At 39.2% G+C, this 26,894-nt stretch overlaps 1 protein-coding gene across 3 annotated transcripts; it reads left to right on the top strand.

Moving 5' to 3' along the window:
* Positions 1-26,894, top strand: HMG20A (high mobility group 20A). Of its 3 annotated transcripts, none has more exons than XM_075208292.1 (10): positions 1-331; positions 2,246-2,291; positions 13,016-13,098; positions 15,589-15,730; positions 15,840-16,052; positions 23,843-23,975; positions 24,241-24,272; positions 25,970-26,045; positions 26,192-26,407; positions 26,536-26,894. In XM_075208292.1, exons 3-10 carry the CDS (start codon positions 13,016-13,018, stop codon positions 26,670-26,672), a joined length of 1,032 nt encoding a protein of 343 aa, XP_075064393.1. In that variant the 5' UTR covers positions 1-331; positions 2,246-2,291; the 3' UTR covers positions 26,673-26,894. The 3 variants fall into 3 exon arrangements, with proteins under 3 accessions (XP_075064393.1, XP_075064392.1, XP_075064394.1); XM_075208291.1 differs by having other exon boundaries at positions 16-331; positions 15,837-16,052; XM_075208293.1 differs by lacking the exons at positions 23,843-23,975; positions 24,241-24,272 and having other exon boundaries at positions 23-331; positions 15,837-16,052.

Genomic DNA, 26,894 nt, shown 5'->3' with positions numbered 1-26,894 from the left:
CACCCAATGACCGACGTTTCTCTATGATACGTGTGAAAACTACAATTCCCGGCATGCTCCAAGGAAGGGACAATTATATGCACTATCAAATCAACGCGAAATCATTCCCCACAGCCTTCTAAAACAAGTATAGTGTGTGGCAAAATACAAGCTCATTGTTTTGAGGTTACTGTAGAGACTCGTCTCTTTTATAGGGCACCGTCCATTTGAATGTGGAGAGGAGCGACGGAGGACTACGGTTCGGGGACCGGAGCGATATCACGTACGGCGTGTGACTTACGTGATCTCCGGTTGCTAAGGAGCCAGTACAGATAGAGAAGCGGACTAGCTGGTAAACTTATATATTCGTAATGCTCTGTCATTATCTTTGTCTTCTCGGCCGGTATCACATTGTATTTATTGTGCCACATATTATATACGGTACTTGTGTATAATATTACTAGTGCCAACCATAGGTTGTATACATGATACGCCATCCGGAGAGCGGGGCGGTGTGCAAACACTAACAAAAGAAGTAAGGTGTACTGCTACTGTAGTCTGCAAACAAAAGGGGGAAACAAATACACTACAACGTGCTGTTTTCGACGATTATTATACAAGCAATAGATTTGTTTACACTATGTCACGACCCGTCAAAACCTTCCCACAGGATGAGTGTGTTAAATAAAATACATAAACATGCAATTATTTTTTAAGGCTTAAGTATATGGTTTGGCTGAATATAAGTACATTTACTTTATTGTGCTTATTTCATAGTTTCTACTGGATTATTTTATGCAGATATTGTTAATTAAAAGTGTTTTCTTATGTCATACATACTCTAACCATGAATTTAGTTTTGCTTTGATAGTTGCAAGCAGGGATCTCTTACCTGTCTGTATGTATTACCCAGTATTTTTTATTACTGTCTGTTCCCAATTGTAAAGCGCTACTGAATTTGCTGGCGCTATATAAATGATGATGATGATGATAGTTTAAACTCTACTCCATAACTTAGGCTGGGTACACACTACAGGGAAATGTCTACCGATGCGATAGTTAACAATTTTACCTACTGGAGAAAAAAAAAGTCACGATCAGCATGCTAATTCAGGTGTACACGCTGAACATGTTTTACAAAATGTACCTTTAGATCTGTGCTCTTCATCTATCATAACCACTGGATGAATAGATTGTGACTCTGCACACTCCATAGAGATCTATGTACACTGCTGGTTGTGAGTACATACACACTGCAGAATTGGTACAACATCGTTCCATCAATAAATGAGATTTTTAGTCCGGTTTATAAATCAAATGAAATGATACAATGTGCTCTGGAACGATAATCGTTTATCTTTGCAGTGTACTAAGGCTAGGTACACACTGAAGATTTTTACGACCCACGTGTTATCTACAATGACTTTGTCTTCCACCGAAGGTCCGATCGCTCGGACAAATAATGCTTACACACTAGTCACGTTTTAGATAATTAACAAAAGGCCGACATCCGGGCAGCAACTTTTCACAGCCATACGACATATGAGGTCCATGTAAGGGACAAAGGATCGTAATCGTAGAGGCAGACATAAGCAATACACATATAAACAAAACTTTGTATTTTTATAACACTACACTGACAAAGGTTTGTAATTAAACTGGCAGATATATACTATACGCATAAATTCAATAGATAGCTGCTATTGCTTTACCGCTAGAAGTACCTAATTTCCAATTGAGTGATGTGCGGACACTGCATCACGTGGAACATGTATAGGCATCATAAACTTGCATACACATGCCCAAAAGAAATCGCAGTTCGAGAAAGTATCGGCAGTTTCTCGTGGATTGATCAGCATTTTGTACATACTACATGATCGTTAGGTGATTGAGAGGAAAATATTAAACAGTACGACCAACCAAATGAGCCTACAATCGACACTTTGGGACGACTTTTGACCATTGTGTCATTACACACTAACCCGACTTCTGACGAAACAGTCATATGTCTGCTGATTCACCTGATAATTGCACAAAATAAAGCTCCAGTGTGTTCCTAGCTTAATGCGATATCGGGCTGAACGGTCGTTTATTGTGTGATTGATCCGATATTTGTCTGAAAACCCTGTGGTGTGTACCCAGCTTTAATGTTTATCTGTTCAGAGGTAAATATGAAAAGCATGTAAAAGAACACAGAAAATAGTTAAAATGAACCCATCAACTAGATATGTAATAAAATTATGTTTTATGTTTCTTTGAATCTTAGGTTAGAAGAGAAAAAAGTCAGTGATTATTTGGTGGAGTTGAAGAAGGTAAGGTTTTTGTATGTTGATGATGTATTGTTTATTGAAACATAGAACATGCCAGACAGAAAATCAATACGCCTTGTGCAAGAGTTGCCCAATACAAAATTGTATTGTGAAAATGTGGTTATTACATTTGGGACCATTCTTACTTACCATTGTATTGCATTATTTTGCATATATCAGAACGGCGTGCCTTTTTCAGGCTGTATGTAATTCCAGGTCCTTAAATGACGAAAATGGACTCGCGGGATGAGATTTGTAAACTGTCCAGGGTTTTTTTTGTTCTCCCCACCACCTCCCCCCCCCCCTCCCCCAAAAAAAGTTCCCTGAACCATACCTGTCTCCTGGTCTCAAGATTTTCACTTCCATTCTCCAGCATTTGCACCTGATTTTTAAACCAGGAAAAGTGCAACTTCAGTGTTTGCATTGCTTACAGAATAAACAAAGGATTAAGTTTCAGGCATAGATGACTCAGTTATTTTAGCAGTAAGGTTATTTCTGTGCTGACTGGAATGGGCTCTGCTCTGTGTAGTGGTGTCCAGCCCGTTCTCTGCGCTGTGCAGTGTTGGCACAGCGACAGCGCAGAATATATTATTTCAGCCAACTTCTGCATGTCCATATGTTAGGCTAGGTACACAGGTAATCTCCGTAGGTCTATATATGGTGTATTGCTAGCTACCTGACTTAAACTCCATCTAACTATGGATCTAATAGAAGCAATGGGAAGGATCTGAGAATTTTAGAATAGGTAAGTAGAAGCTTACCTACTTACCTATTCTAAAATTCCCTGTTAGATTACCGTGCCTCATAGATCCTTTGTTAGCTAGACAGCTAAGGGTATTACCCAGTCAGCCAGGAGGGATATGTACATTCTAATGGCTAAATTATAGAGATTCTTGATTATACCCTATTGATTCACCTTATATTATCTAAACCAGACGTGGAGAGATAATTGATCTATTGGGCCAATTTATATTGTATGATATATTAACAGGATCCAGCATTAGGATGTTATTATTGATCAATAGGATCTAGTAGAGCATCCAGCGAACTTTTAAGTACACATCACGTTTTAACACTTTTATCTCATTCTATATTTCTCTGATATGTCAGTAATAAAAGTTACGTTTTAAGTGATTCATACTCCTTCTATGATTAAGAGCATTTGTGCACCTATCAAACCCTTCTTTTATTAAACTTTTCATCTGCCTCTCTAAGGTAATGGTAGCACCCTGTACATTTTATAATAGAATATTGTGTATTGTAACACGGGATATGCTCTATCATTAGTGCGACTTTCTTAGGCCCCCATTTTCCCCGTCCTTATACCTTTAGAAATATTGTATAAATCTTTTAAAACATGTTTAGTATGTACGCATGAATCGGCATGCTGAGTGGGTTTTTGTTTTTTATTTCAGTCATTGTCAATAACACATTGGTCAGAAAACTTTGTAGTGTGTACCCAGACTTAAGCAGATTTGAAGTGGACAGTGTAGGACAACATGTAGTCAATTGAAGCACCTAAAACAGCGTCCTTCAGCCAACTGCTCCTGATCTGATTAGAACGGTGGGGGGGGGAGTGCACCTCCAACAATTTTTATATGTTATAAATGTATAGCAGTGGTGTTCTCAGGCAGTGGATGAGTGCTTAAAAGTTACTTATACCTGTGAAATAGTTTTTATACTGAACAAGCAATGTTTGATGTTCACCGTATATTAGGTAGACTTTTTTTTTTAAGTAAATTATGTTAGGAGCGATCAAGATTTGAAATATCCCTGCTCAAAGTTAAGTTAGTCATTCTAAGGCCCATTATCTCTTCATGCTCTTCTTATGAGCCCTACGTTGTCTATTCCTATTCTTTCAGATTCTGGCACTACTTTGTTTGTACATACAATATTCTTATTTGCTTTACCGGGGGGCTGTCCAGACTTCCCACTGGCATTTTCACATGGCACAGGGGTCAGAGATATATAGTTGTAGAAATAAAAAATCCTCCCAATTACTCCAGTACAACAGAAATGCTCCCTTGGGAGAATATTTTGATGCATTCTACAGCTCTCCTTGGGCCGCAGATTGCCATGACATGGGTTTGGAAGATTTCTTCTTAAAATCACCTTCAGGGTGAATATTTGATTTCAGTGTTTTTCCTTTGAATTTTGACTTTTAGACACATTTATTACTTGTCTGGTTGGTAGAGATATAGCAACACCATGGAGTACACTTATAAAAGTGTCTTTGGTGTAAAAGTTGTCTATTTTAGATTTTTCTTTATTTTGCAATATGTGTCCTACTCCATTTTGTATGTTCTCCAATCCCCCTTAGTGAATCATAGGTTGAAATTCTAATGTCACAAGTATGCAAGAAAATCATTGCAATATTTCTCTGCATGCTGTGTAAATATCAGTCTTAGAACAAAAGAAAGTGTTCTGCAGCAGGAGGCTGCTGTTAAAGCTGTGCTGCAGGTTTCTGAATTGATGCTGCACCTCATTGTCTTGCAACTTTCTTTTAATTAGAAGAAGAATATGTTACCAACGCACCAGGTACTCACATATCCAGTCTATGTAACTTATTAATATAATTATCTTATGACTGGAGTGGTGCACCTATAACATGTGAATTTATACTGCTTTATAGGCAAAGTGCAAGAGGAAAACATGTTTTGTAAGGGATGCCTTACTAAACATGTTTTCCTCTTGCACTTTGCCTAGAAACTTTCTTTTAATGTCTCATTTTACAATTGCATATGTATGCTATTTTTAAACCTAAGAACACTTTTTTTTATAACTGCCCCACTGTGTTCTGTGGTGACAACAGTAGACAATTTTATTCAATTTATTTATTATTTCAAATACCTGCCTGACATCTTTGAATAGCGGAAGGGTTACACTGAATGCACATATGTACCTATACAAGCGGGTGCTATTTCTGCATCCAGCAGGAACAAACGTACTGTGGCATGCTGTTGCAGTACAAAATCCCTTGTATTAATACTGATGTTTCTGCATTTTTAAGGCAGCACAATTTATCATTACAGCAAACATATGTGTTTAGCGAATAATTGGCATCAATATGTTCATACTGAAAGGTGTGCAAACATGATGTGATTGTAGAGTCTTCTTGTGCTACCCCAGTCAGCCAGTAATATATAATCACTGTTTTAGTTACTCTAACAAGCTGCCCTGTTTATTTATTGTTTTTGACTTTTGAACTATTTTCAAAATATTGAATTTTTCAATTTTACCTGTAACTCATTTTATAGCTAATGTTCTGCTTGTTATTTTGTTTCAAACAACTGTAAATTCCTTTTCATCACACATCAACCGAACAAGCGCTATATGAATATTTTTATGGAGAATGTTTACAGTATATTGTATGTGTGGTATAGCCCTTTTTTCCACTTCAAAATTGATTGCTTGGAAATGCACTGCAAGCATTTCAACAAGTTTCTTGACAATTTGATCATCATGAGGCTTGGCTGCATTGCAGACACTTGGAATGTTGTAATTTTCTCCTGTCTCACAGGTCCCTACTCCATTAAATGCAAAAATATAAGGGAAAGTGTTTAGTGCAAAATAATCTATCTCTAATACTTCTATCTGCTTATAAAAAGTACATGTGGAAGTAAACCCTACATAAACATAGAATGTGTGCCCTGTAGTTGTACTTAAGGATCAGACTTATTTTATGAACTTTTAATTGATGGATTATAATGTAATGAATGGCTGGTAGTATTTCATTGATAACCATTATTCAGTATGACAGTGATTTTTAAATTCTGTTTGTTTCTGAGCGCCGGACAACATTTTTCTTTTATTTGCACTTGCACATTGGTCCTATTTGTCCTTGGCTGCCGTTTCAAATGATTTTATACACTTGTACACATTTCATTAATTTAAAGAAGCGCCCTTTTTTTCACTATTTTCTAGTTTTTTGGGAGTTGACCACTCCCTACAAAGGTGCTGCAGGCTTTATAAGATGGAGGTTCAGGGGAAGGTTTTAAATGGAACACCTGAATGTAAATTTGTATCACTAGCTTAGGGACTCACCTAAAGGAGATGCCTTGACGTCCGGCAGGTGAGCTTAACCCCAATATAGCTATATTGTGCACAAAATTCTCCTTTATGTTTATGCTGACACAGTGATTTTTAAATTCTGTTTGTTTCTGAGCGCCGGACAACATTTTTCTTTTATTTGCTAATGCAATATCGGACCTAACAGTCGTTTATCATATGATTGACACAATAATCGGGTAAAAAAATCAGTAGTGTGTACCTAACTTATGTGCTCAGAATATGTGTAATTTATAAAAATGTTATTGTTGTTTTGTATTAGCTGCTGAGAGAAAAGATACATGTGAACACTTTGCTTTCTGTTACCGTGTTAAAGCAGCAATCTCCTGAAAAAATTATGTGTTGTGTTTTTCTTTAATAACCTAAGTCTCTGTGGCAGGCTTTATGAAAGAGCTTTGTCATTTCCATTTTCCTTGCTTTGTTTTTTCAGCCTGCTATTAATGATTTAGACTTCTGCAGCATTCCACAGTGTCATGTGACTATCATGGTAACCACAGTCACATGGTACATGATGTATGATGAAGCGAGCAAATAAGCTAATGGAACTCCCCTCATCTTTGTCTAATGATCTGTCACTTGTTGAACACAATGTTCTACCCTTTTATTTTTAATCCCATAGGGGCTGGTTTAGAGTTGGAAATGGGCTACGATGCACCCTCTAAAACAGGTTGTACATTTTACACCCCCTACTCTCTGTGCAGCACAAACTGGTTTTTCAAGGTGCACATTTTGCACCCATTAGATGGTTTTGCTTCTAACTCTAAATTAGCCCAAAAGTGTGTGACTCTAAGCCTATCTTTTATTATTATTATATTATTAACACACATTTATAAAATGTAACCATGGGTGGAGAACCTTCTCCATTATTAAGTACACTAGCTTGGGAATGTGGTCTAGGGCAAGGGATTTGTTCCACATCACTGGAGGAAGGGCCAGAGCTGTAAGGGCAGAAAATATGACAGCCGGCAAAGCGGTGGCAGACACAAACCTTTGAGTTTGATCAGTCTACATAGAGTGATAACCTAAAACTATATTTAGAATATACATTGTCCTGTGCTAAACACAGCTAGCTAAAGAAACTTTTGAAGTTACAGTCACTAACATTTTTGTTCTCTATTGTTGAACACATAGCTCAGTAGTAGAAAGTCTGGGTGGATGCCATATTCCTGAGCTCTCATGTATCCTCCAGAGTAGTCCCCTTTATTTATTGCAAAATACAGAGTTTTTATATATTGCATTTTACATTTTGTCAAAGGTCTTTTGTATGAGACTGTTTGATTCTGCTTAACAACAATGATCGCTGTGATAAATTTGTCCATTGGTAATATTTCTAGTGAGAAATATTTGTTGCTATTACCTGTGACTTTTCCTTTTATGGTATACATCAGTGGTTCCCAAACTTTTGCAGTTCACGGCACCCTTAGAGTCTCCAAATTTTTTCAAGACACCCCTCCAAAATAATTACTGAGCAGTCCTGTTTTAGAAGTAGTTGGGTCAAGAAAATGTAATAACTATTTAGGTCAGGACAGAAATACTTATTTGGTTGTATGCAAAAATGCCCCCTCTACATCCAGACACACTGCTCCCTCTGCATCCAGTCACTCTGCCCCCTCTCACGCTGCCCCCTCTGATGCTGCCCCCTCTCACTGCCCTCTGTCGCGCTGTCCCCCTCCTCTGTCGCGCTGTCCCCCTCCTCTGTCGCGCTGTCCCCCTCCTCTGTCGCGCTGTCCCCCTCCTCTGTCGCGCTGTCCCCCTCCTCTGTCGCGCTGTCCCCCTCCTCTGTCGCGCTGTCCCCCTCCTCTGTCGCGCTGTCCCCCTCCTCTGTCGCGCTGTCCCCCTCCTCTGTCGCGCTGTCCCCCTCCTCTGTCGCGCTGTCCCCCTCCTCTGTCGCGCTGTCCCCCTCCTCTGTCGCGCTGTCCCCCTGCCCCCTCTGCATCCAGGCACTCTGCCCCCAGGCACTCTGCATCCCTCTGTCACGCTGCCCCCCTCTGCTTCCCGCTGTCCTCCTCTGCTTCCCGCTGTCCTCCTCTGCTGCCCTCTGTCCTCCTCTGCTGCCCGCTGTCCTCCTCTGCTGCCCGCTGTCCTCCTCTGCTGCCCGCTGTCCTCCTCTGCTGCCCGCTGTCCTCCTCCGCTTCTCCCAGCCATAAAAAAAAGAAAGAGAGCACATAAACTTACCAATCCGCCGGGCACCGGGACCCAGCAGCCTCCTCTCTCCTGCAGCTTGTTACTGACGTCGATATTCAGTGACAGCTGCGGGAGAGAGGAGGCTGCTGGGTCCCGGCGCCCGGCGGATTGGTAAGTTTATGTGCTTTTTTTCTTTTTTTTTATGGCTGGCCCGCGGCACCCCAGTGACAGCGCCGCGGCGCACAGTTTGGGAACCGCCGGTATACATACTTGTCTTGCTACCTATGTCTATTTTATGCATATCTGGTTTATAAGCTTAAATATTGGATTATGTTATGAATGATCACGTTAATTTAGTTAAATGTGGAGAAGGCTTATATTAATGGATTTTTCTTACTTCGAGTAAGATTAGTTTTTCCGATAATAGTGTGTATGCACAATTCTATTTGTTATTGTGATGTGCTAACCACTTAGCCATCGTGCTGCCCAATGGTTTTTCTTATTTTTATTGAGGCTACCAGTTTGCAGCTACTTTGGCTACCAATATGGATGTCTCAAATATTGTATTATGTATCTAGTTAAATAGAATGTGTTGCGAAAATACATGTTGTTTTTTTTTTATTATTATTATTTTAAAAAAAAATCTATTAAATTGTGTTGTGAAGTCCAGCCTGTAGGTGGTGCTGCATTTTCTACTTTATAGAGAAGCCTTGTTAACATTTTGAAAGTAAGTTTTTATTTTTTTTAAAAACAAATTTTTAAAGCAATTTATGAAGGATGCTGAAATTCCAAATTCTTTACAAAGAGAACTGAATTATGAGTAGGCAGTAGATATTATCTATCATATATTTAGCACAGCATTACTACACCAAAAATATCAGGATAACCATTTTCTTCAAAAATAATATCTTTTTTAGAAAAATATGTAAAATAAAAATGTATTTGCCTCATAACAAAGGAGAAATAAACATGCACATATATATACCTCTTTCCATACACGGACATGACAATGGCAGGTTTTATTTTCCACATTCTACAAGGGTAAAGCCACAAAGTAACCAACAAACAGTGATTTCGGCCCATTTTGGTGTTAATGGTTTCACGTTGGCTATACAAGTCACTACCAGGTTGGGCACCTTAATGCATTAGGAACTTCCAGGGTAACTGTTTGTCTTCTAGAATGTTGGCTTCTTCTTATTTAAATCATTTTGAGCAAAAAGAATTAATGATCGTTTATTTGAAACGAGTGGTAGTATGCCGTTACCCTAATAATAAACATTTTATTATGAAGATGATCATTTCATTTTGTTTTTAATTGAACATATGGAATATCACCTATGTCATTTCCCCTATACCCTACAAGTTTAAGTAATAAGTTATATCCCAGAACAAACTGGTAAATTGCATTGTAAATTTGCACTTTACAATACTGTATTATTTTTTTTATTGTTACTAATTTTAAAACTGAAGGAAGGGGAACAGAATAAGAAAAAAGAGAGGGTGGTATAAGGGAAGGGTACAAGAACACATCATACTCATGTTAGGCACTCAAAATAAAATTTCAGTGTAACAAATGTCTTTGGCAATAATAATAACAATGATATTGTTCATGCAATAAACAAATATATGCAGTAACCATCACAGACCATGAGAGATGGGGTTTTAATATATAGAATATTCATGCCCTGCAGTTTACATTTTTAAACTTCTTTGTACTTTTGCCTTTATATTGCATGGTTGCGGAGGGGTAGGGTCTTTCCACTGTTTGGCTATAGATGCTGTAGCAGCAGAGTGTGCCCAGCATCATATCTGTTATATGATGGGAAAGTAACAGTGAAATGGGTGAAAGAGCTGTCTCGGGACAGCACTAGGTCAGACTCAGTAGCTTGTTTAATTAAATATGCTACTTGGGTCTAGAGATGTTTTATAATTGTGCAATCCAAAATTACATGCAACAGATTCCCTATATATGCGCAGTTCATCCAGCAATATTTTGAATGAGTAGACCAAATGTTGTGTAGTTTAACCAGGGTAAGGTATATCCTATGTATAATATTAACTAGCATTTCTGAATGATTAATACATTCGGCCATTTGATGTCAGTTTCTTAAAATTCTCCCACAGTCCTCTTCAGTGAGAGTGGCTTGTAATTCAGCCTCCCATTTTAGTTACGATGGAATGTACTCTGTCTTGGCTGTTAAAATAAAGTTAGAGCAGGAGGTAATACGTCCCTTATATCTTTGGGGGAAAACAGCCTAGATCAGTGTTTCCCAAACCCAGTCCTCAGGGATCCCTAACTGCAGATTTTCAGGATCTCTTTGCTGGTGCACAGGTGTAGTCATTACTGACTGACACATTTTGAAAGATCCACAGGTGGAATAAATATATCACTTGTGACCTGGAAAACCTGCACTGTTAGGCCCTGGGCTTGGGAAACCCTGGCCTACACAGTAAAGTGGATGGCATAGAAGTGAGTTGGGTCACACCTGTTGAGTAACTTTTTAACCAGTGTCTTATCTGGAGGTATTTATAAAAATCTTAGGAGGGAAATTGAAACCTCTCTAAAGAGTTGTTGATAGTATATGAGTGTCCCATCTAAATGTAGGTCTTTAGTAATAGAGGCTCCAAACATGTCACAATTATGCAGATTTAAATTCTGTATCAGTTTTGCCAAGCTGATTATAGGGGGATTTAATGAATGTAGCAAAAGTGCTAGCTACAAACTTATCTCATACTTGTATAGTAGCACTAGTGGCTTTAGGAGTATTTCTGGAAAACAGTCTATCTTTAGGGTATAGCAATATTAAGTCTTTTATGGGGGAAAGGTCATTCATGCTGTTTTCCAAACTAACCCACGGCTTTAGCAGATCAGTTGGTCCAGTAACAAGCCATTTGATAATAATCTAGATTGGGGGGAAAATCAACTCGCCTTCTAACTCAGGAAGAGACATTTGCTGGCCAACCTGAATTATTTCTTCTTTTTTTTTTTTGTTTCTTTTTTTACTTTTTCCCAAATTATGCTAACATCACAGAATAGAACTTATTAGTCAGTTTAGTTGTAAGTAGCCATGGGATTTTCTACGCAGATAGAGTGCTTTAGGTAGCAACATCATTTTTATGGTCATTATTTGGCCCAGCCACGAAACCTCATAGCTCATCCAATCCTTGCTGAAGTTGGATAATTTGGCCAATAAGAAAAGGATAAAGTGTTATGTTAACCTAATTAACAATAAAACACATGCTCATTACTATTATATTAAAAAATGTAAATGTATAACCAGAAACTCATGCATCTTAGCTAAATTGTATGTCACAATTAAACTGGTTAAGTGGTAATGGTGGCTCCTGAAAATGTAACGCTGTGTGGGTCTAGATGAGTCTGCATTGAATTTCTAGTGTGCGGTGTACCAGTATTTGGAAGGGACCACACATTCTTGGATACTTGATACCCACCCAGCAATAGACTCTATTTTCATGTTGAACCTGGTCAAGGGTCAGGATGCAGCCTTTAAACTTTCACCTCATATTATTCCTCTCAAACTGCTGCCTTCCTGATGCAAAGGAAATGTATATTATGTAAAATGGGGTTGAACACATCTGTAGAGTTTTAGGAAGTAAAAATTTGCTAGCAACACACTTTTGGAACAGTTCCTGTCCTAAATATGTTTTATTTTTTGTTGGTCTGTTCCTTCTTTGTAAATACATTTGGAGAACTCTGAAGGCTTGGTGCCTTTGGTGTTGTTCAATAACGGCTTCTATTTTGTCACTCATCTGCAAAGACTAGAATTGTGCAATGCTAAACATATGATGTCACTGCTATTAGAATAATCCTGAGAAGGTTTACAGAGCATAATCTACTTCTCTCACAACCCACCAACTGCCTCAAAAGATAAAGTTACTAAGAATAAAGTCCTGAATATATAATTGCATCCACGGTAATTTTATAACACTGCTTAAGGCTCTCTAAACATACTAATTTAGGCTGGGTACACACTACAGGAAATTTCTCCTGATGTGACATCTTTAACAATTTTACCAACGACAGAAAGAAAGAAAAAAAAAAGTCCTGATCAGGATGCCAATTCATGTGTATACACTATACACGATTTACCTTCAGATCTGTGCTCTTCATCTGTTATAACCATCTGCTGAAAAGATTGTGACTCTGCACGCTCCATAGAGGTCTATGGACACTGCTGGTTGTGAGTGCATACATACTGCAGGAATGGAACAACGTTGTTGAACGACCTTTTTCGTTCGATATTAAAACCAATTGAAACGATATGACGTGCTTTGGAACAATACTCGCTCATCGTTGCAGCGTACTCACTAATGCGATATTGGCCAGAGCGGTCGTTTATCTTTTGATTGGCCCCATAATCGGCTGAAAACACTGTAGTGTGTACTCAGCCTTAGAAAGCAAATATGCAGAGTCTTTGTATTGTGTTATATAATGTCATTATTTTATGGCTGTATGGAGCGTAGTGCTCTGTAGACGGTGTAGTGTTACTGTCTTTAAATTTTTTTGTTTGTAGATGGATAGTGCTGCTCCTGCTGTCCCACCTACCTCTGGTGACATTGAGGAAACCAAAGAGAATGTAGACTCACCAGTCACTGGGTGAGTGTATCACGTGTGTAATAAATAATCCTATGGGTTTTTTTTTTTTATTATTATTCTATGTATGTTCTTTATGAATACAAGAAACTCTTATCTATTAAATCTCTAACTCTGATCCTTTTAATTAAGCCTGGATGAACCCCACAAGCCTGATGGCCAATTTGCCTAAAAAAACTGCTGCTTGCCTAATACCGCTTTCATACTGCCGCCCGGCAATATCCCGGGTTTTTCAAGCCGGGTTTTTTCCAGGGGCTCGGAGCGTCCCAGCTCAGAAACACCATTCATACTGCACCTCGGGAATTTCCCGGGTTGACCCCATTCATACTGCACAAGTCTGTGCCCTGGCAATTTGTGGGAGTCATAACCAGAGCAATTTTCATTGGCTGAAAAATTAGATACAGGAAGACCATGTGTATTTTTATTTCACGTGAAAAAACAATATATAAATTTTTCCTCATTTTCCATGACATTTATTTTAATATTGCCTAAGGTGTTCCCCAAGCTGAAAAAGTTAAAAATAAATCAGAAAAAGTAAGAAAATTAAAGTAGTAACCCATAAAAATGTAACATCCAGCTGACACTACATAAAAACTCACAGCATGCAACGGATTTCGGACGGAATCTGCTCAGAACCCTATATTTACAATGTCAGAAAAAACCTTTTCTGTCCAATTTCAGTTTTTACACATTTTGATGTTATATGCATAATAATTTAGTAAAATTGAAGGTGGTAATTGGTATCTAAGTGTAAACAGAAAATATTTGTAGGACTTAAATCTTCCACGGGCTCCCACCGATGACATCATCCTCCAGAGACAGGCAGACAGCCAATCAGCTTGTTTTCTGTGCAACCCGGGTTTATAGAGGGGTAATTCCCGGGTCGGACCCGGGTTGCCTGCACTATGAATGGTGCAACCCAGGTCCGACCCGGGAATTACCCCTCGATAAACCCCGGGATTTTTGACTTGTACCATTCATACTGCACCAAGACCCGGGTCGTTTGAGCTCGTCCCGGCAAAAACCCGGGATTTTGGTGCAGTATGAATGGGGTATAACTTAAAAAAAGGGATTTGCTCCACACTGGAACCACAAGAAAAACATATTATATGTCCATATAAAAACAATATAAGATTCGGTGGAGAAAAAATAGTTATTCCTGGCAAGACTGATATATCAAGTGAAACTTCTGACACTGTAAAGGTTATACGATCCTGTTGGCTACTAGATTTCACTGTCTGGCTTTTGAATTTTCTTTTGTCCATTGACATTAAATATGTTAATATTGTTTACATGCTCATTTAATTGTTTACACCTACACCCACTCTTCTAACCACCCTGACTCCATAATGATGATGATGATTTTATTAATTAGACCTAGCCTGCCATGACCTTCCTGTGTATTATACAGCTCTGCACAATGGGGACAATTAAAAAAAAAAAAGGTCTTCACCCCATTAAAGTCTTTCTTTATACATGTTTCTCAAACCATGGTTGGTGACCCAGTTGAGTGGAGCAGCAGTGATTGCTAAGGGTGTGTTCTCAGTAGGAAGAATCCTTGGCGGACAAGTTTGTAAGTTTTAAAAGGGCTCCTTTAAGGAATCTTAATTGTATTATTAATAATTAAATATGAGAGATCATGGAGTGTGGGAGTCAGATTGGTGTTCAGTGGCGGCTCCAAAGGGGGGGGGGGGATTGGGTCAATCACCCCCCTTGCAGCACACTACATACATTTGCAGAGAGGCATAAAGGATCTGCCCAGCCGCTTTGATTATGTTTTAAACACAATCAGAGCAGCCCGTTAGCATCCACTGCTTGTTTCTCAAACATCTGGTTTGATCAAAATGAAGAAGGGGACGGGACACACCAATCAGAGTGAAGGAGGCTGTGCCAGATCTGCTAATTCATGTATTAGAAGAATCCTGCTCGCTGTGCTCCTGAAAAACACTGTGACATCAGCAAATTCTAGGACGTATTCCCCCTGCCGAGACAGGTTCTTGATTTGGTTTTTACATGCGAGAAGAAGATTAGTATGATATGATCTGCAGCCAACAAAAAATTGCTAATTTAAATAATACTGAAGGCATAAGTTTAGAGAGTATGAGATGAGGATGGAGGGCGCAGTTTTACAATATATTTAATCAAGAATGGTGACTGTGTAAATAATTAGACTTTTTCTCCGAGTTCATGACAGATCAATTTTAACTATGAATTTCCTTCAAGTTCCCACAGTCATCCATTTCAAAAGTCCCGGCTACATCTAATAGTTATGTGTTGTTTGTGAAAGTGAGTTATTGAAAAAGTCTATAATTATGATTGGATTTATCAGATTGCCCCTATTTCATAAAGTTCTCCTTGGGTTTTTATTTGTAATTGTTTGACATTGCCTTTTCATTTGTGCATTTAGAATTAATACTGTTTTGTAAAACACCCTGCACACTTGTGGCACCACATTGTGGACTATTGTAAAAGCAATATTTTTTTATCTCTCAGGACTCAAAGCACAGACTGCACCAAGATTGTTGGAGGGCCACAAGCCCCTACCTCCCAGCAAGAGGACCAAGAGCTGACACTGCCCCAAAATGTGGAGCAGCAGCAGTTGCTAGATAGTGGAGAGATAAAACAAGATGAAGAGGTGAGAGGGAGATTTTAAGGTAGCATTAGAAGAGCAAAAACCAGAATGGTGTGGAGGAAAGCAGGAGAAGTAAAATATGTATTTTTGTGCTCTTACACTCTACCAGCAGCCAAGACCTCGGCGTGGGGGATGGACCAAAGGACGCAAGAGGAAAAGAAGCCCTCGAGACAACAATGCCCCTAAAGCGCCACTGACAGGATATGTGCGATTTATGAATGAGAGGCGGGAGCAGCTGAGGATCGAGCGGCCAGATGTTCCATTTCCAGAGATCACCAGGATTGTGGGCAGTGAATGGAGCAAGTTGCCTGCTCACGAGAAACAGGTGATTACTAATATGTTTAAAATTAATGATGTTCAGAGACAGGTTATTTTCTAACCTTACTCTTCCATTTACCCTGAATATTTGAACTCCCACTTTCTTATGTTGTCTCTAACCTCTATAGTGTGCACTTTTTGACCACCTATACTATTGATGGCTAACCTGTGACCCTACAGGTGTTGTGAAACTACAAGTCCCAGCATGCTCTGCCAGCTATCGACTAGTTATCTACTGGCAAAGCATGCTGGGGCTTGTAGTTTCACAACACCTGGAGTGTCATAGGTTAGCCATCACTGATATATACCATCTCTTCTACAGACTTCGTCAAGGAAAGTAACCTTATTATAATCAAATATGTGTACTAAAGCAAAAAGGCCACTTTATAATTGAGTATACAGTCAAGTCCATAAATATTGGGACATCGACACAATTCTCATATTTTGGGCTCTATACACCACCACAATGGATTTGAAATGAAACTAACAAGATGTGCTTTATCTGCAGACTTTCAGCTTTAATTTGAGGGAATTTACATCCAAATCAGGTGAACGGTGTAGGAATTACAACGGTTTCTATATGTGCCTTCCACTTTTTAAAGGACAAAAAGTAATGGGACAAACTAAACAATCCTACATCAAACTTTCACTTTTTAATACTTTGTTGCAAATCCTTTGTAGGCAATTACAGTCTGGAACGCATAGACATCACCAGACGCTGGGTTTCATCCCTGGTGATGCTCTGCTAGGCCTCTACTGCAAATGTCTTCAGCTCCTGCTTGTTCTTGGGGCATTTTCCCTTCAGTTTTGTCTTCATCAAGTGAAATGCATTCTCAATCGGATTCAAGTCAGGTGAATGACTTGGCTATTGCATAACATTCCACTTGTTAGCCTTCAAAAACTCTTTGGTTGCTTTTGCAGTATGCTTCGGGTCATTGTCCATCTACACTGTGAAGTGCCGTTCAATGAGTTCTGAAGCATTTGACTGAATATGAGCAGATAATATTGCCCGAAACACTTCAGAATTCATCCTGCTGCCTTTGTCAGCAGTCACATCATCATTAAATACAAGGGAACCAGTTCCATTGGCAGCCATACATGCCCACGCCATGACACTACCACCACCATGCTTCACTGATGAGGTGGTATGTTTTGGATCATGAGCAGTTCCTTGGCTTTTTTAGATGTTGTTTGCCAAACTCTAATCTGGTCTCCCTGTTTTTGTGGCTCACAAATGGTTTACACTCTTGTGAAGTCTTCTCTTGATTGTTGACTTTGACACATGTACACCTATCTCCTGATTTGGCCAACTGTTATGAAGGGGTTTTTCTTCACCAGGGACAAAATTCTTCTGTCATCCACCACAGTTGTGTTCCGTGGTCTTCCGGGTCTTTTTGTGTTGCTGAGCTCTCCGGTGCGTTCTTTCTTTTTAAGAATGTTCCAAACAGTTGATTTGGCCACACCTAATGTTTTTGCTATCTCTCTGATGGCTTTGTTTTGATTTTTCAGCCTAATGATGGCGCTTGCTTCACTGATAGTGACAGCTCTTTGGATCTCATATTGAGAGTCAACAGCAACAGATTCCAAATGTAAATGTCGCACCTAGAATCAACTCCAGACCTTTTACCTGCTTGATTGATGATGAAATAACGAGGGAATAGCCCACACATGTCCATGAAATAGGTTTTGAGTTGATTGTCCCATTACTTTTGGTCCCTTAAAAAGGGGGAGGCACATATAGAAACCGTTGTTATTCCTACACCGTTCACCTGATTTGGATGTAAATACCCTCAAATTAAAGCTGAAAGTCTGCAGTTAAAGCACATCTTGTTAGTTTCATTTCAAATCCATTGTGGTGGTATATAGAGCCCAAAATATGAGAATTGTGTTGATGTCCCAGTATTTATGGACTTGACTGTAGGTAGCATTTATGTAGCTGTACAATGTTCAATATTGCTTGTGGGCACAGATATGAGAGAGTGTGTGAGAGTGGCCTTTTCTCACACACTCCTTTTCCCCTCCTCATATCTTTGCTTATTCACAGTTGCTGTGAATTTCTGATGCTTGTTTTCCCCTTTGTTAAAGGAACAATTTTAAAGTTATTTTTTTGATAATGAGTATTATAGAATTTCTTCAACTGTTATTATTTAAGGTCAGATAACGAATGTCCGCGATTTGTAATGTGCCTTGCTACAGCCATTTCTTTTAAAAAAAAAAACAAAACAGATGTGAGTAGTTTTGAGTATTCGAAGCCTACTCAGAAATGGTCCAGATGACATCCTAAATTTCTTTTGCAACTATACAAGTTTTGGAGTCTGTTTACTTACCTGGTTCTGTATGTTAAGTCAATGGTAGGTCTCTGAATGATAAAAACTGGAGTATTGATATGTATAAACTCCACTTCAAGTCCTGTCTAGCTGCTAGCTGGTATTTGCACAAATTTCCTCAAAGCATTATCAAAGCACTTATTAGTTATTGTCCTAAGTGACCTTTGCCCCAAATTTAAACAAGTTTGATCTAGGAACTTTGTTTCATATGGAGATGAGTTTGATACCACAGTTCTCCTGCACCAGTTTAATAGGAGACTCTTATCACTAATACGTGGTTAGTGGATCTGCCCCTTCCACTGTTTAACTCTAGGGTGGATTTACTAACAAATACAAATGTGCAGTAACTTACAGCAAACAATCAGACGCGCTGTCATTGTCTAATTTATATTGGGCTGATCAAAGTTTATTGCCGATTAATTGCTTTGGGTTACTGCACATGTGTGTAAGTCCTCCAATCTACCTGTGGCTTTCTACTTGCTACTTTTGGTCCCCTAAGGAAACGGCCCACTCACTTACACAAGCACATGAGTGGACATGTCACTGCCTCCTACAAGATCAGCATCATCTCCTGCTACTGTGATCATCCCAGTCTGATTGGCTACAGGCTGTTCTATCCCCGCCCCTCAATTCAGAAGACCTCCTGGATGAGCAGGCGGTTATGGCTCACTAAGGTGTAATGATTTTATTGTACTCGGAATTTGTATTCAAACGCATCTTAAACATTTGTTTAGACCAGGATCTGTCTATAATAAATACAGCACTGCGTAATATATTGGTGCTTTATAATAAATGATAATAATGACATCAACATCAAGCCTGGAGTTAATAAATATAATCCTAGTCATAATTTCATTCTGCTTCTACTACCTGGCCATCTTTATAATCCAATCATTTTTTCAGTTGTTTTAGATGTGCTGGTGAACACCATTAAGCAAGCTCATTTACCAGGTGAACCTGCATTGTATTATACATTTATATGCAAACAAATAGAAGATGCAAGCAATACCACAGCACGGGCCTGCCATTCATTTTACAGGGCTCAGTGGAGATATATATAGCAGATGACTTTACTTGCTAATAGTGATGGTCTGGCCGTTTAGGTCCCAAGTGTTAGTTGAGGGCAAGGCTTCTATGTTGGGCCCTCTTCCATCTGATTTTATCTATTTCCCATTCATCTACAATAAAGACAATATGTTTTGGTGGATACTATAGTATGTGGCATATAAATACCAAAATGCCCTAAACCATAAACAAGCACTTGGATCATTTCAGAAGTACATTTAATGCAGATACGGTATAGTAAAAAGCATAGCTCCATTAATAAAAATAAAATTATGTTTGTGCATATTTGTGCTTAGCTTTCAACCATCCTGATTAGCCAGCTGCAAAGCAACCCCCTTAGTGACCAATATTCACATTTCTTTTGACGCTTTGACTTAAGCAAATCTTTTATTGTTTTACTGGACATATGTATTATTATTTAGTAGCATAATAGAAATATAGAATTGTATTATACAGTATATGTATTTTATTGTGTTACCTGGAAAATTGTAAGAACAAACAAACAATGTACATCTGTATATTGGTGGTCAAAATGCAGGACTGACTTGGAGAATTCGTGATGCGACTGTTTGGAAGCATATAGGAGACAATTGACATCTCCTTATTTATTTATTTTTTTCTCCAACATGCTTTTCTACCAGGTGAGTTACTTTTGAGTAAGTGGAAAGATGAGTACAGTCTTCAAAAAAAAAATTAAAAAACAACTCGCCTCCTCTGGCGCAGTTAATATGTCTCTGTCCCTTTCCCTCCCCATCGTGAACAGTGATATTGTTAGCCCACAGCTATTATGGGCCAGTTTGGAAAGCCAGCTCTTTTCAGGTACTTTGACCAGAAGAGGGCAACAGGGATCAACAACTACATTGCAGGATTCCTTTGATGGAGTCTTGCAGTGTTTAATACCATCCACACTCTAAACCAGTGGATTCCAAACTTTTTCAGCTCAAGGCACCCTAAGGGTCTCCAAAAATTTTTCAAGGCACCCCTAAGCCAAAAATAATTACCAAGTAGACCTCCGCCTTGCTTACCACTGGCCCTGGCCAAGGCACCCCTGTGAGATCTCCAAGGCACCCCAGGGAGCCTAGGCGCACAGTTTGGGAACCACTGCTCTAAACACAGAGGTTCAGCCTGCAGTCAGTCCTGCAGTGTAATGGTCATGATCTCCAGCACCCAATTTCTGCTGGAAGAGGAGCAAGCTTTCCAACCTGATGAGCCTAAAGTGCACCTGCAGGCTCTGCTGCCCAGCCATAATATTTGTCCCTCATTGCTATATAATACATATGTTCTTTTTATTGATGCCCTGCACAATTTGGAAAAAGAGACAGAGGCGCGTTTCGCTAAGGCTTTGACAACAGTAATTCAGACAGCTAGACTCACGCTGCCCGCAGAATTAGAAGGGAGTGATAGTGAGACACAAATAGAGCAGGACAGCCATACACTATATACCTGGAGCTCGCTGCTCCCACCACAGTCCCTGCTATTTAGCTAGACCACAGTAATTCAGACAGCTAGACTCACACGCTGCCCGCAGAGTTAGAAGGGAGCGATAGTGAGACACGAATAGAGCAGGACAGCCATACACTATATACTGGTGCTTGCTAGGGAAACTAGCCCCTAATCCAAGGTGACAATTAATCAATCCCCTTAGTTATACACCAGGACAATATATAGGGCACAGTGGTTATATAAGGGATCACAATAGTCCCTTTATATATTTTTGGAATGCCGCAGTATCTTTGAATTTTTGGGCTGTTCTCCCTTTTGGTGTTGTCATTTAGCAATATGTACAAATAAAGTCCATCATTTTCACATTACTGTCTTTTTATGGGATGTGGTGATAATCATAGACTTAAAAATGTGTATTTTACACCTAAGATAATTAAAATAAGGTTTATAATGGAGCAGTGTCGCGGTTAGACAAATTCATTTTTGTCTTTTTATCAGTTATTTCTATTTAGGGTGGTATCTATTTTTCAACTTTTATATTTCGCTAATGGAATGTTTTAATTTCAAATCAATAAAGACGTATTTAACTGATATTTAAACTTTAAATAAAAAATAAAAAATCTTTTTTGCCCATTTGAGTGCCCCACTAGATCATTGTCAGTGATTTGCCTGGGGGTTTAAAAGGGAGGAAGATGAGGGCTCATGATATCTGTTTGCTTCCTTTACCAGTTTACAATCAGTCCCTGCCTTGGTGACAGACACAGACAGCTAGACATAAGCCTCCATGCTGTCCTATGTCTTTCCTACTTCTCTGCTCTCTTGCAGGTAATGCCTCTTGGAATCAGGGATGTAGGAAGACCTTTGTGGGCCCCATAGGACAAACTTGGTAAAGGCCCATCCAGTGGGGAAGAACTCCTACATATGGGACCCTGACAGGAATAACGGGTTCTCCTCAGCTGTGGGCACCATAGTAGATGTACCTGTGGCATCTAAGGTGGGAGTGTCAGTTTGTGTGACATTGTCTTAGTAATGTGGAAAGAAAGGGGTAAGCCACATCTTTAACTGCCTGGGGGAACAATTTCAAACAAATGCTTGGATAGGCAGCTGTCAAAAACAGCTGGGGAATAAAGCATGCCTGTTTCAAAAGTAAAAACACTTAATATGTAATGATTCCATACTTGTGCACACACTATGTAGCTTTTATAGGATCTTTGTTCTGCAAGTATGCACAATAAGGTAAATATTGTACTCCTTTTGTCTACTGAGAAATGTTTTAAAATCTAAATTGGCCTCAACACAAAAAGTGAGTTAACTTTTTTTGTTGTTGTGTGCACACAATTTACCCCTTACAGGAGAATTCCACCCAAAACTTAAAATTTTAGTTTTTTTGAATTCCCCCGATTTATAACTAATTGATACTTGCCTATGGTATGGCGGTCTTGTGATCCAGCACCCCCTCCTCAAAAGCTCAAGCACTGCCCTGCTCTCTGCATCACTGATGGGCCTTTGTAATTTGCACGAATGGGAAGCTATCAGGAGAGTAACCACACCACTCTGTGTTTGAAAAGGCTGCCTTGGAAGCAGAGCAGTGCTGGAGCCTCTTGGGATCTACTGGATGACAGGATTCACCATACCATAGGCAAGTCAAACATTTATTCCAGCTTCGTGAGTGCCACTCAAAACTGTATTTTAAATTAGCTGGATTTTGTCTTTTTGAAATGTACTTTTTTGTATATCTTTTATTTCTCACATTTGTTAAGTTTTATCTCCGTCTAATGCTGTATGCTACTCTGTGCCTTGAATGGATTGGATTTATAGGAGTGGATAGTATTTTCACTCTGCGCCTCAACCTTGGTGACTGGTCATTTAGTGTCTGCAATTTGTGAATTGTCTACATTTTGACTATAGTACAGACAATGTTTTTGGGGTTTAACATTTCATAACAAGCAACGCATTTCACTAACTCTGAAAGTGCTTAGAAAATTGTTTTGGAACAGATGCTTTTCTTTATGGCATCTGTAATATTGCACTTGGCTGACCTATTTATCCTATTATATTTTTCCACCTTAGCAACAAAGTGTGTGTAAGTGTGTGTCTATATTAGGGAATTTAGACTGTAAGCTCCAATGGGGCAGGGACTGATGTGAGTGAGTTCTCTGTACAGCGCTGCGGAATTAGTGGCGCTATATAAATAAATGATGATGATGATGATGAAGAAATGATGCTGCATTGTTTCTCCAACTTCATCATCCTTTTCAGTATCCGCCTTTCCTGTGGACCTTGCAGTTCACAATATGGAAGTATGCCTTTTTTGGTTAATATAAGTTTTCTTATCTATAAAGTATTAAAACTGGTGTTAAACACTGTGAAACCATCTGTCTTCCAATCGCCAAAATTAATATATTTCAGATACTGTGAACAGATGTTTGCAGACTTTTTTTTTTACTTGGTCACAGAACAAATACTGGTTGGCAGCAATAAAGTAATAAACAATAGACATCTATTTTTATTTTTTATTATTATTTTTTTTACTAAATACAAATCTACAACCAAAATAATCTCCGTAAATGGGTTACCTTCCTCCCATTCACATACATTGCAATCAAGGAGTAAGCTGCATCTTATCAGGATCATGGAGGGAGATAATGGATAGGAAATTTGAAAAGTGAAACGTTTTTCATTCGGTTATGCTTCTAATTTTTGGATCCAGTCATCAACAGTTTTTTTGTAGCTTCTATATATACGGTAGGGAAATAATAATCCTCTATTCATTAAATTCCCAGAAGATGTCTGTGTTTATTCATATACTCTACCCACTGCTTCTTCTTTTCTGTCTCTGGCTCTTTCATCTGCATACTGTCCTCCATCTCTATCCTTGTTCTCTGTTTCTACCCCTTTAATTCTCTATCCCCCCCAACCTCTCTCCGCCTCTCCCAGCACTGAGCTGTGTGTGTTGTTCTAGCATTACCTGGACGAAGCGGAAAGAGACAAGGAACGGTATACAAAGGAACTGCAGCAGTATCAGAAAACAGAGGCCTACCGATCTTACAGCCACAAGGCACAGAGTCGTCAGAAGGGGAGGCAGCAAAGGCAGGGTGAGGTGTGGTGAGAAAGAAGAGGGATTGAGAGCAAACAAGTGGGGGAGGGTTTGTATGACTGGAAGAGAACATAGCTAGAGTGAGGCGATAAGTATTGTAATATAGAGATATAGGTAATGTGTATCTGGTCTGGCATCAAGATGAATTTAATGGACGGGGCACACAATTTGGTATTGGTAATGGACTATGAAATTGGAGTTCAGTATATGTTAATGGGTTGAGAAGAGAGAATTTCCTTCATGATTCCTCTCTCTATTTTTAGAAGGATCTCGTACAATCTCCAGTGACCCTGAGGTGAGGATTCGTCTCCATAATAAGCCCCTTCTAATTGTCTTATCCAACTTATCCAACTGTGATTTTCTGAACTACTTTATCACACACAGCCCTGCAGAATCTCCTCTTTGCTGGGTTTTGGATATTTTAATAAAGATGGTTAAACAAGAAATTAAATCATGGGTTAATAGACTCCAAATGTAGAGATTAACAGACTATGTTTTAAAGCAAGATGCACAAATAGAGCAAGTTTCATCTGGAAATAATGAGAAATGCCAATGATGAGTTGTGAATGAGTTTTTGGGGAGAATGAATACAGTAGGGGTGCAATGAACAAATGAAAAGCATTAATTGTAAATGCATTGAATGGACAGACTCAAGAAGAGTGGATGAGGGTGAATGCAGAAAGTTGTGCATGATCAAACACTGTAAGATGTAAGAGAAGTGGATGACTAGGCATGGTTAGAGACAGGAAGAGGAAAAGAAGAATAGGGCAGATAGAATATTGTTGGAGAGCAATTGGTCAGTGAATGGATGAGCAGATGGCATAGGAAGAATCAGGCTTTTGTAGAATTGCGGTGTAGGTGGGGAATAAAAGCATGAAAGTAGATGTACAGAAACAAGGAGCACCACTTAAGCGGAAGATATCATGGGGCAGGGAATTAGGATGAGGACTACGAGCAATGGCAGACATAAAAAGTGGTTGGTAAAATAAAGAGAAACATTTGTTGAAGAAAATAGAATAGAACATGGAATAATACTTTTATTTTTGTTGGGGCATTTATATACTAGTGTTACTCGGGCCTATTGCTCATCTATTCTAGTGATACTCTGTTCTATAGCTCATCTACTCTCGTGTTACTCAGTCCAACAGCTCATCTACTCTAGTGATATTCAGTCCTATTGCTCATCTACTCTAGTGATATTCAGTCCTATTGCTCATCTACTCTAGTGATACTCAGTCCAACAGCTCATCTACTCTAGTGATACTCAGTCCTATTGCTCATCTACTCTAGTGATATTCAGTCCTATTGCTCATCTACTCTAGTGATATTCAGTCCTATTACTCATCTACTCTAGTGATATTCAGTCCTATTGCTCATCTACTCTAGTGATACTCAGTCCAACAGCTCATCTACTCTAGTGATACTCAGTCCTACAGCTCATCTACTCTAGTGATACTCAGTCCTATTGCTCATCTACTCTAGGGATATTCAGTCCTATTGCTCATCTACTCTAGGGATATTCAGTCCTATTGCTCATCTACTCTAGTGATACTCAGTCCAACAGCTCATCTACTCTAGGGATATTCAGTCCTATTGCTCCTCTACAGTACTCTAATGATACTCAGTTCTATAGCTCTTCTACTCTAGTGATACTCGGTCCTATAGCTCATCTACTCTAGTGGTACTCTGTCCTATTACTCATCTACTATAGTATTTTGCTTTTTTTCAGCCTTCTTTTCTGTCTATTTCCTGACTCAACCCATCCAATATTATTTCTTTCCAGTGATCCCCATTTTTGCCCAACATAATGTAATTCATTACAGTGTTCAGTTCCCTTCTCTCCACTTTTCATTGCACTTATTCTCATATTAACTATGTTGTCTCCTCCCTCTTCTAGACACTGTTTTCTCTCTGGTGCTTTTATTTCCTTCATTCCTCTTCCCCTTCCACATACACTGTTCTCTCCATCCTTTTCTTTTTCTATACTTTCAGAAAGAATGTGTTCTGAAGGAGAGACCAGTATTTGATATCCCAATCTTCACAGAGGAATTTTTGAATCACAGCAAAGGTGAGGGCACTGGTTCAATGCTAGGATGATTTATGAGGGCTGAAGATTGATAAACATTTTGCTGACTGTTAGCAGTTTTCTGTAGTAGCAGCAGGCTGCCTTGGTTAGACCTGTTCTTACTTTGCTATCCATCATTCAATCTGCAGCTCAGGAAGCAGAGCTAAGACAGCTCAGGAAATCAAACATGGAGTTTGAGGAGCGGAATGCAGCTCTGCAAAAACATGTGGAAAGCATGCGTTCTGCAGTACAGAGGCTGGAGGCTGAGCTCAACCAAGAACAGGGAAGAAACACCCTGCTACAACAACATTTACAGAGTGTCCGCCAGACACTTACACACTGCCTACGAGCTGTCCCTATTCCAGGTATATGTTTTATATTATGCTTACACTAAAGGCTATTAATCACAAATGTAGAATCCGTATCGGAGGACAATCCTGCTGTAAATCACATTTTCATCCACACATTTTTACTCTCTTTCCCTAATGCTCAGGTACTGCCGAGATGCCTACCCTGGAAACCATTGACTCTTATATGAGCCGCCTGCAAAGTGCTGTGCTTACGCATCCCAAGGAGAGCGAGGCTCTTATCTCTGGTGTCAGAGAAGTATTAAGTCAGCTCGAAGGTTGACAAAGGATCTCCCATTCCTTGAACCCATGAAGACCTCCATGCTTCACCTTTATGCTGATAGAGGGGCCTGTACACATGTAGAGTAGCTACAGTAGTATAAAAACAACTAAAGAAACACGGTGGACTCAATGAAACATTCCTTCCCTCTCTGTGTTTCCTGCTGCACATGCTTTGCAGCACTGCATGTGGTATACCAATAAAAGGATCATGGTTGTGGTTTTA

Source organism: Mixophyes fleayi, chromosome 4 (genome assembly GCF_038048845.1).
Source record: "Mixophyes fleayi isolate aMixFle1 chromosome 4, aMixFle1.hap1, whole genome shotgun sequence".
Lineage (NCBI taxonomy): Eukaryota > Metazoa > Chordata > Amphibia > Anura > Limnodynastidae > Mixophyes > Mixophyes fleayi.
Note: the sequence above shows the minus strand (reverse complement) of the source record. Positions and strands in the feature narration are given on the sequence as shown.

Excerpts from the sequence above, each read along its gene's own strand:
- HMG20A (XM_075208291.1), top strand. The coding sequence starts at position 13,016 with ATGGATAGTGCTGCTCCTGCTGTCCCACCTACCTCTGGTGACATTGAG. Across the intron at positions 15,731-15,836 it reads AGATAAAACAAGATGAAGAG|CAGCCAAGACCTCGGCGTGG; the intron begins GTGAGAGGGAGA and ends ACACTCTACCAG. Across the intron at positions 23,976-24,240 it reads GGGGAGGCAGCAAAGGCAGG|AAGGATCTCGTACAATCTCC; the intron begins GTGAGGTGTGGT and ends CTCTATTTTTAG.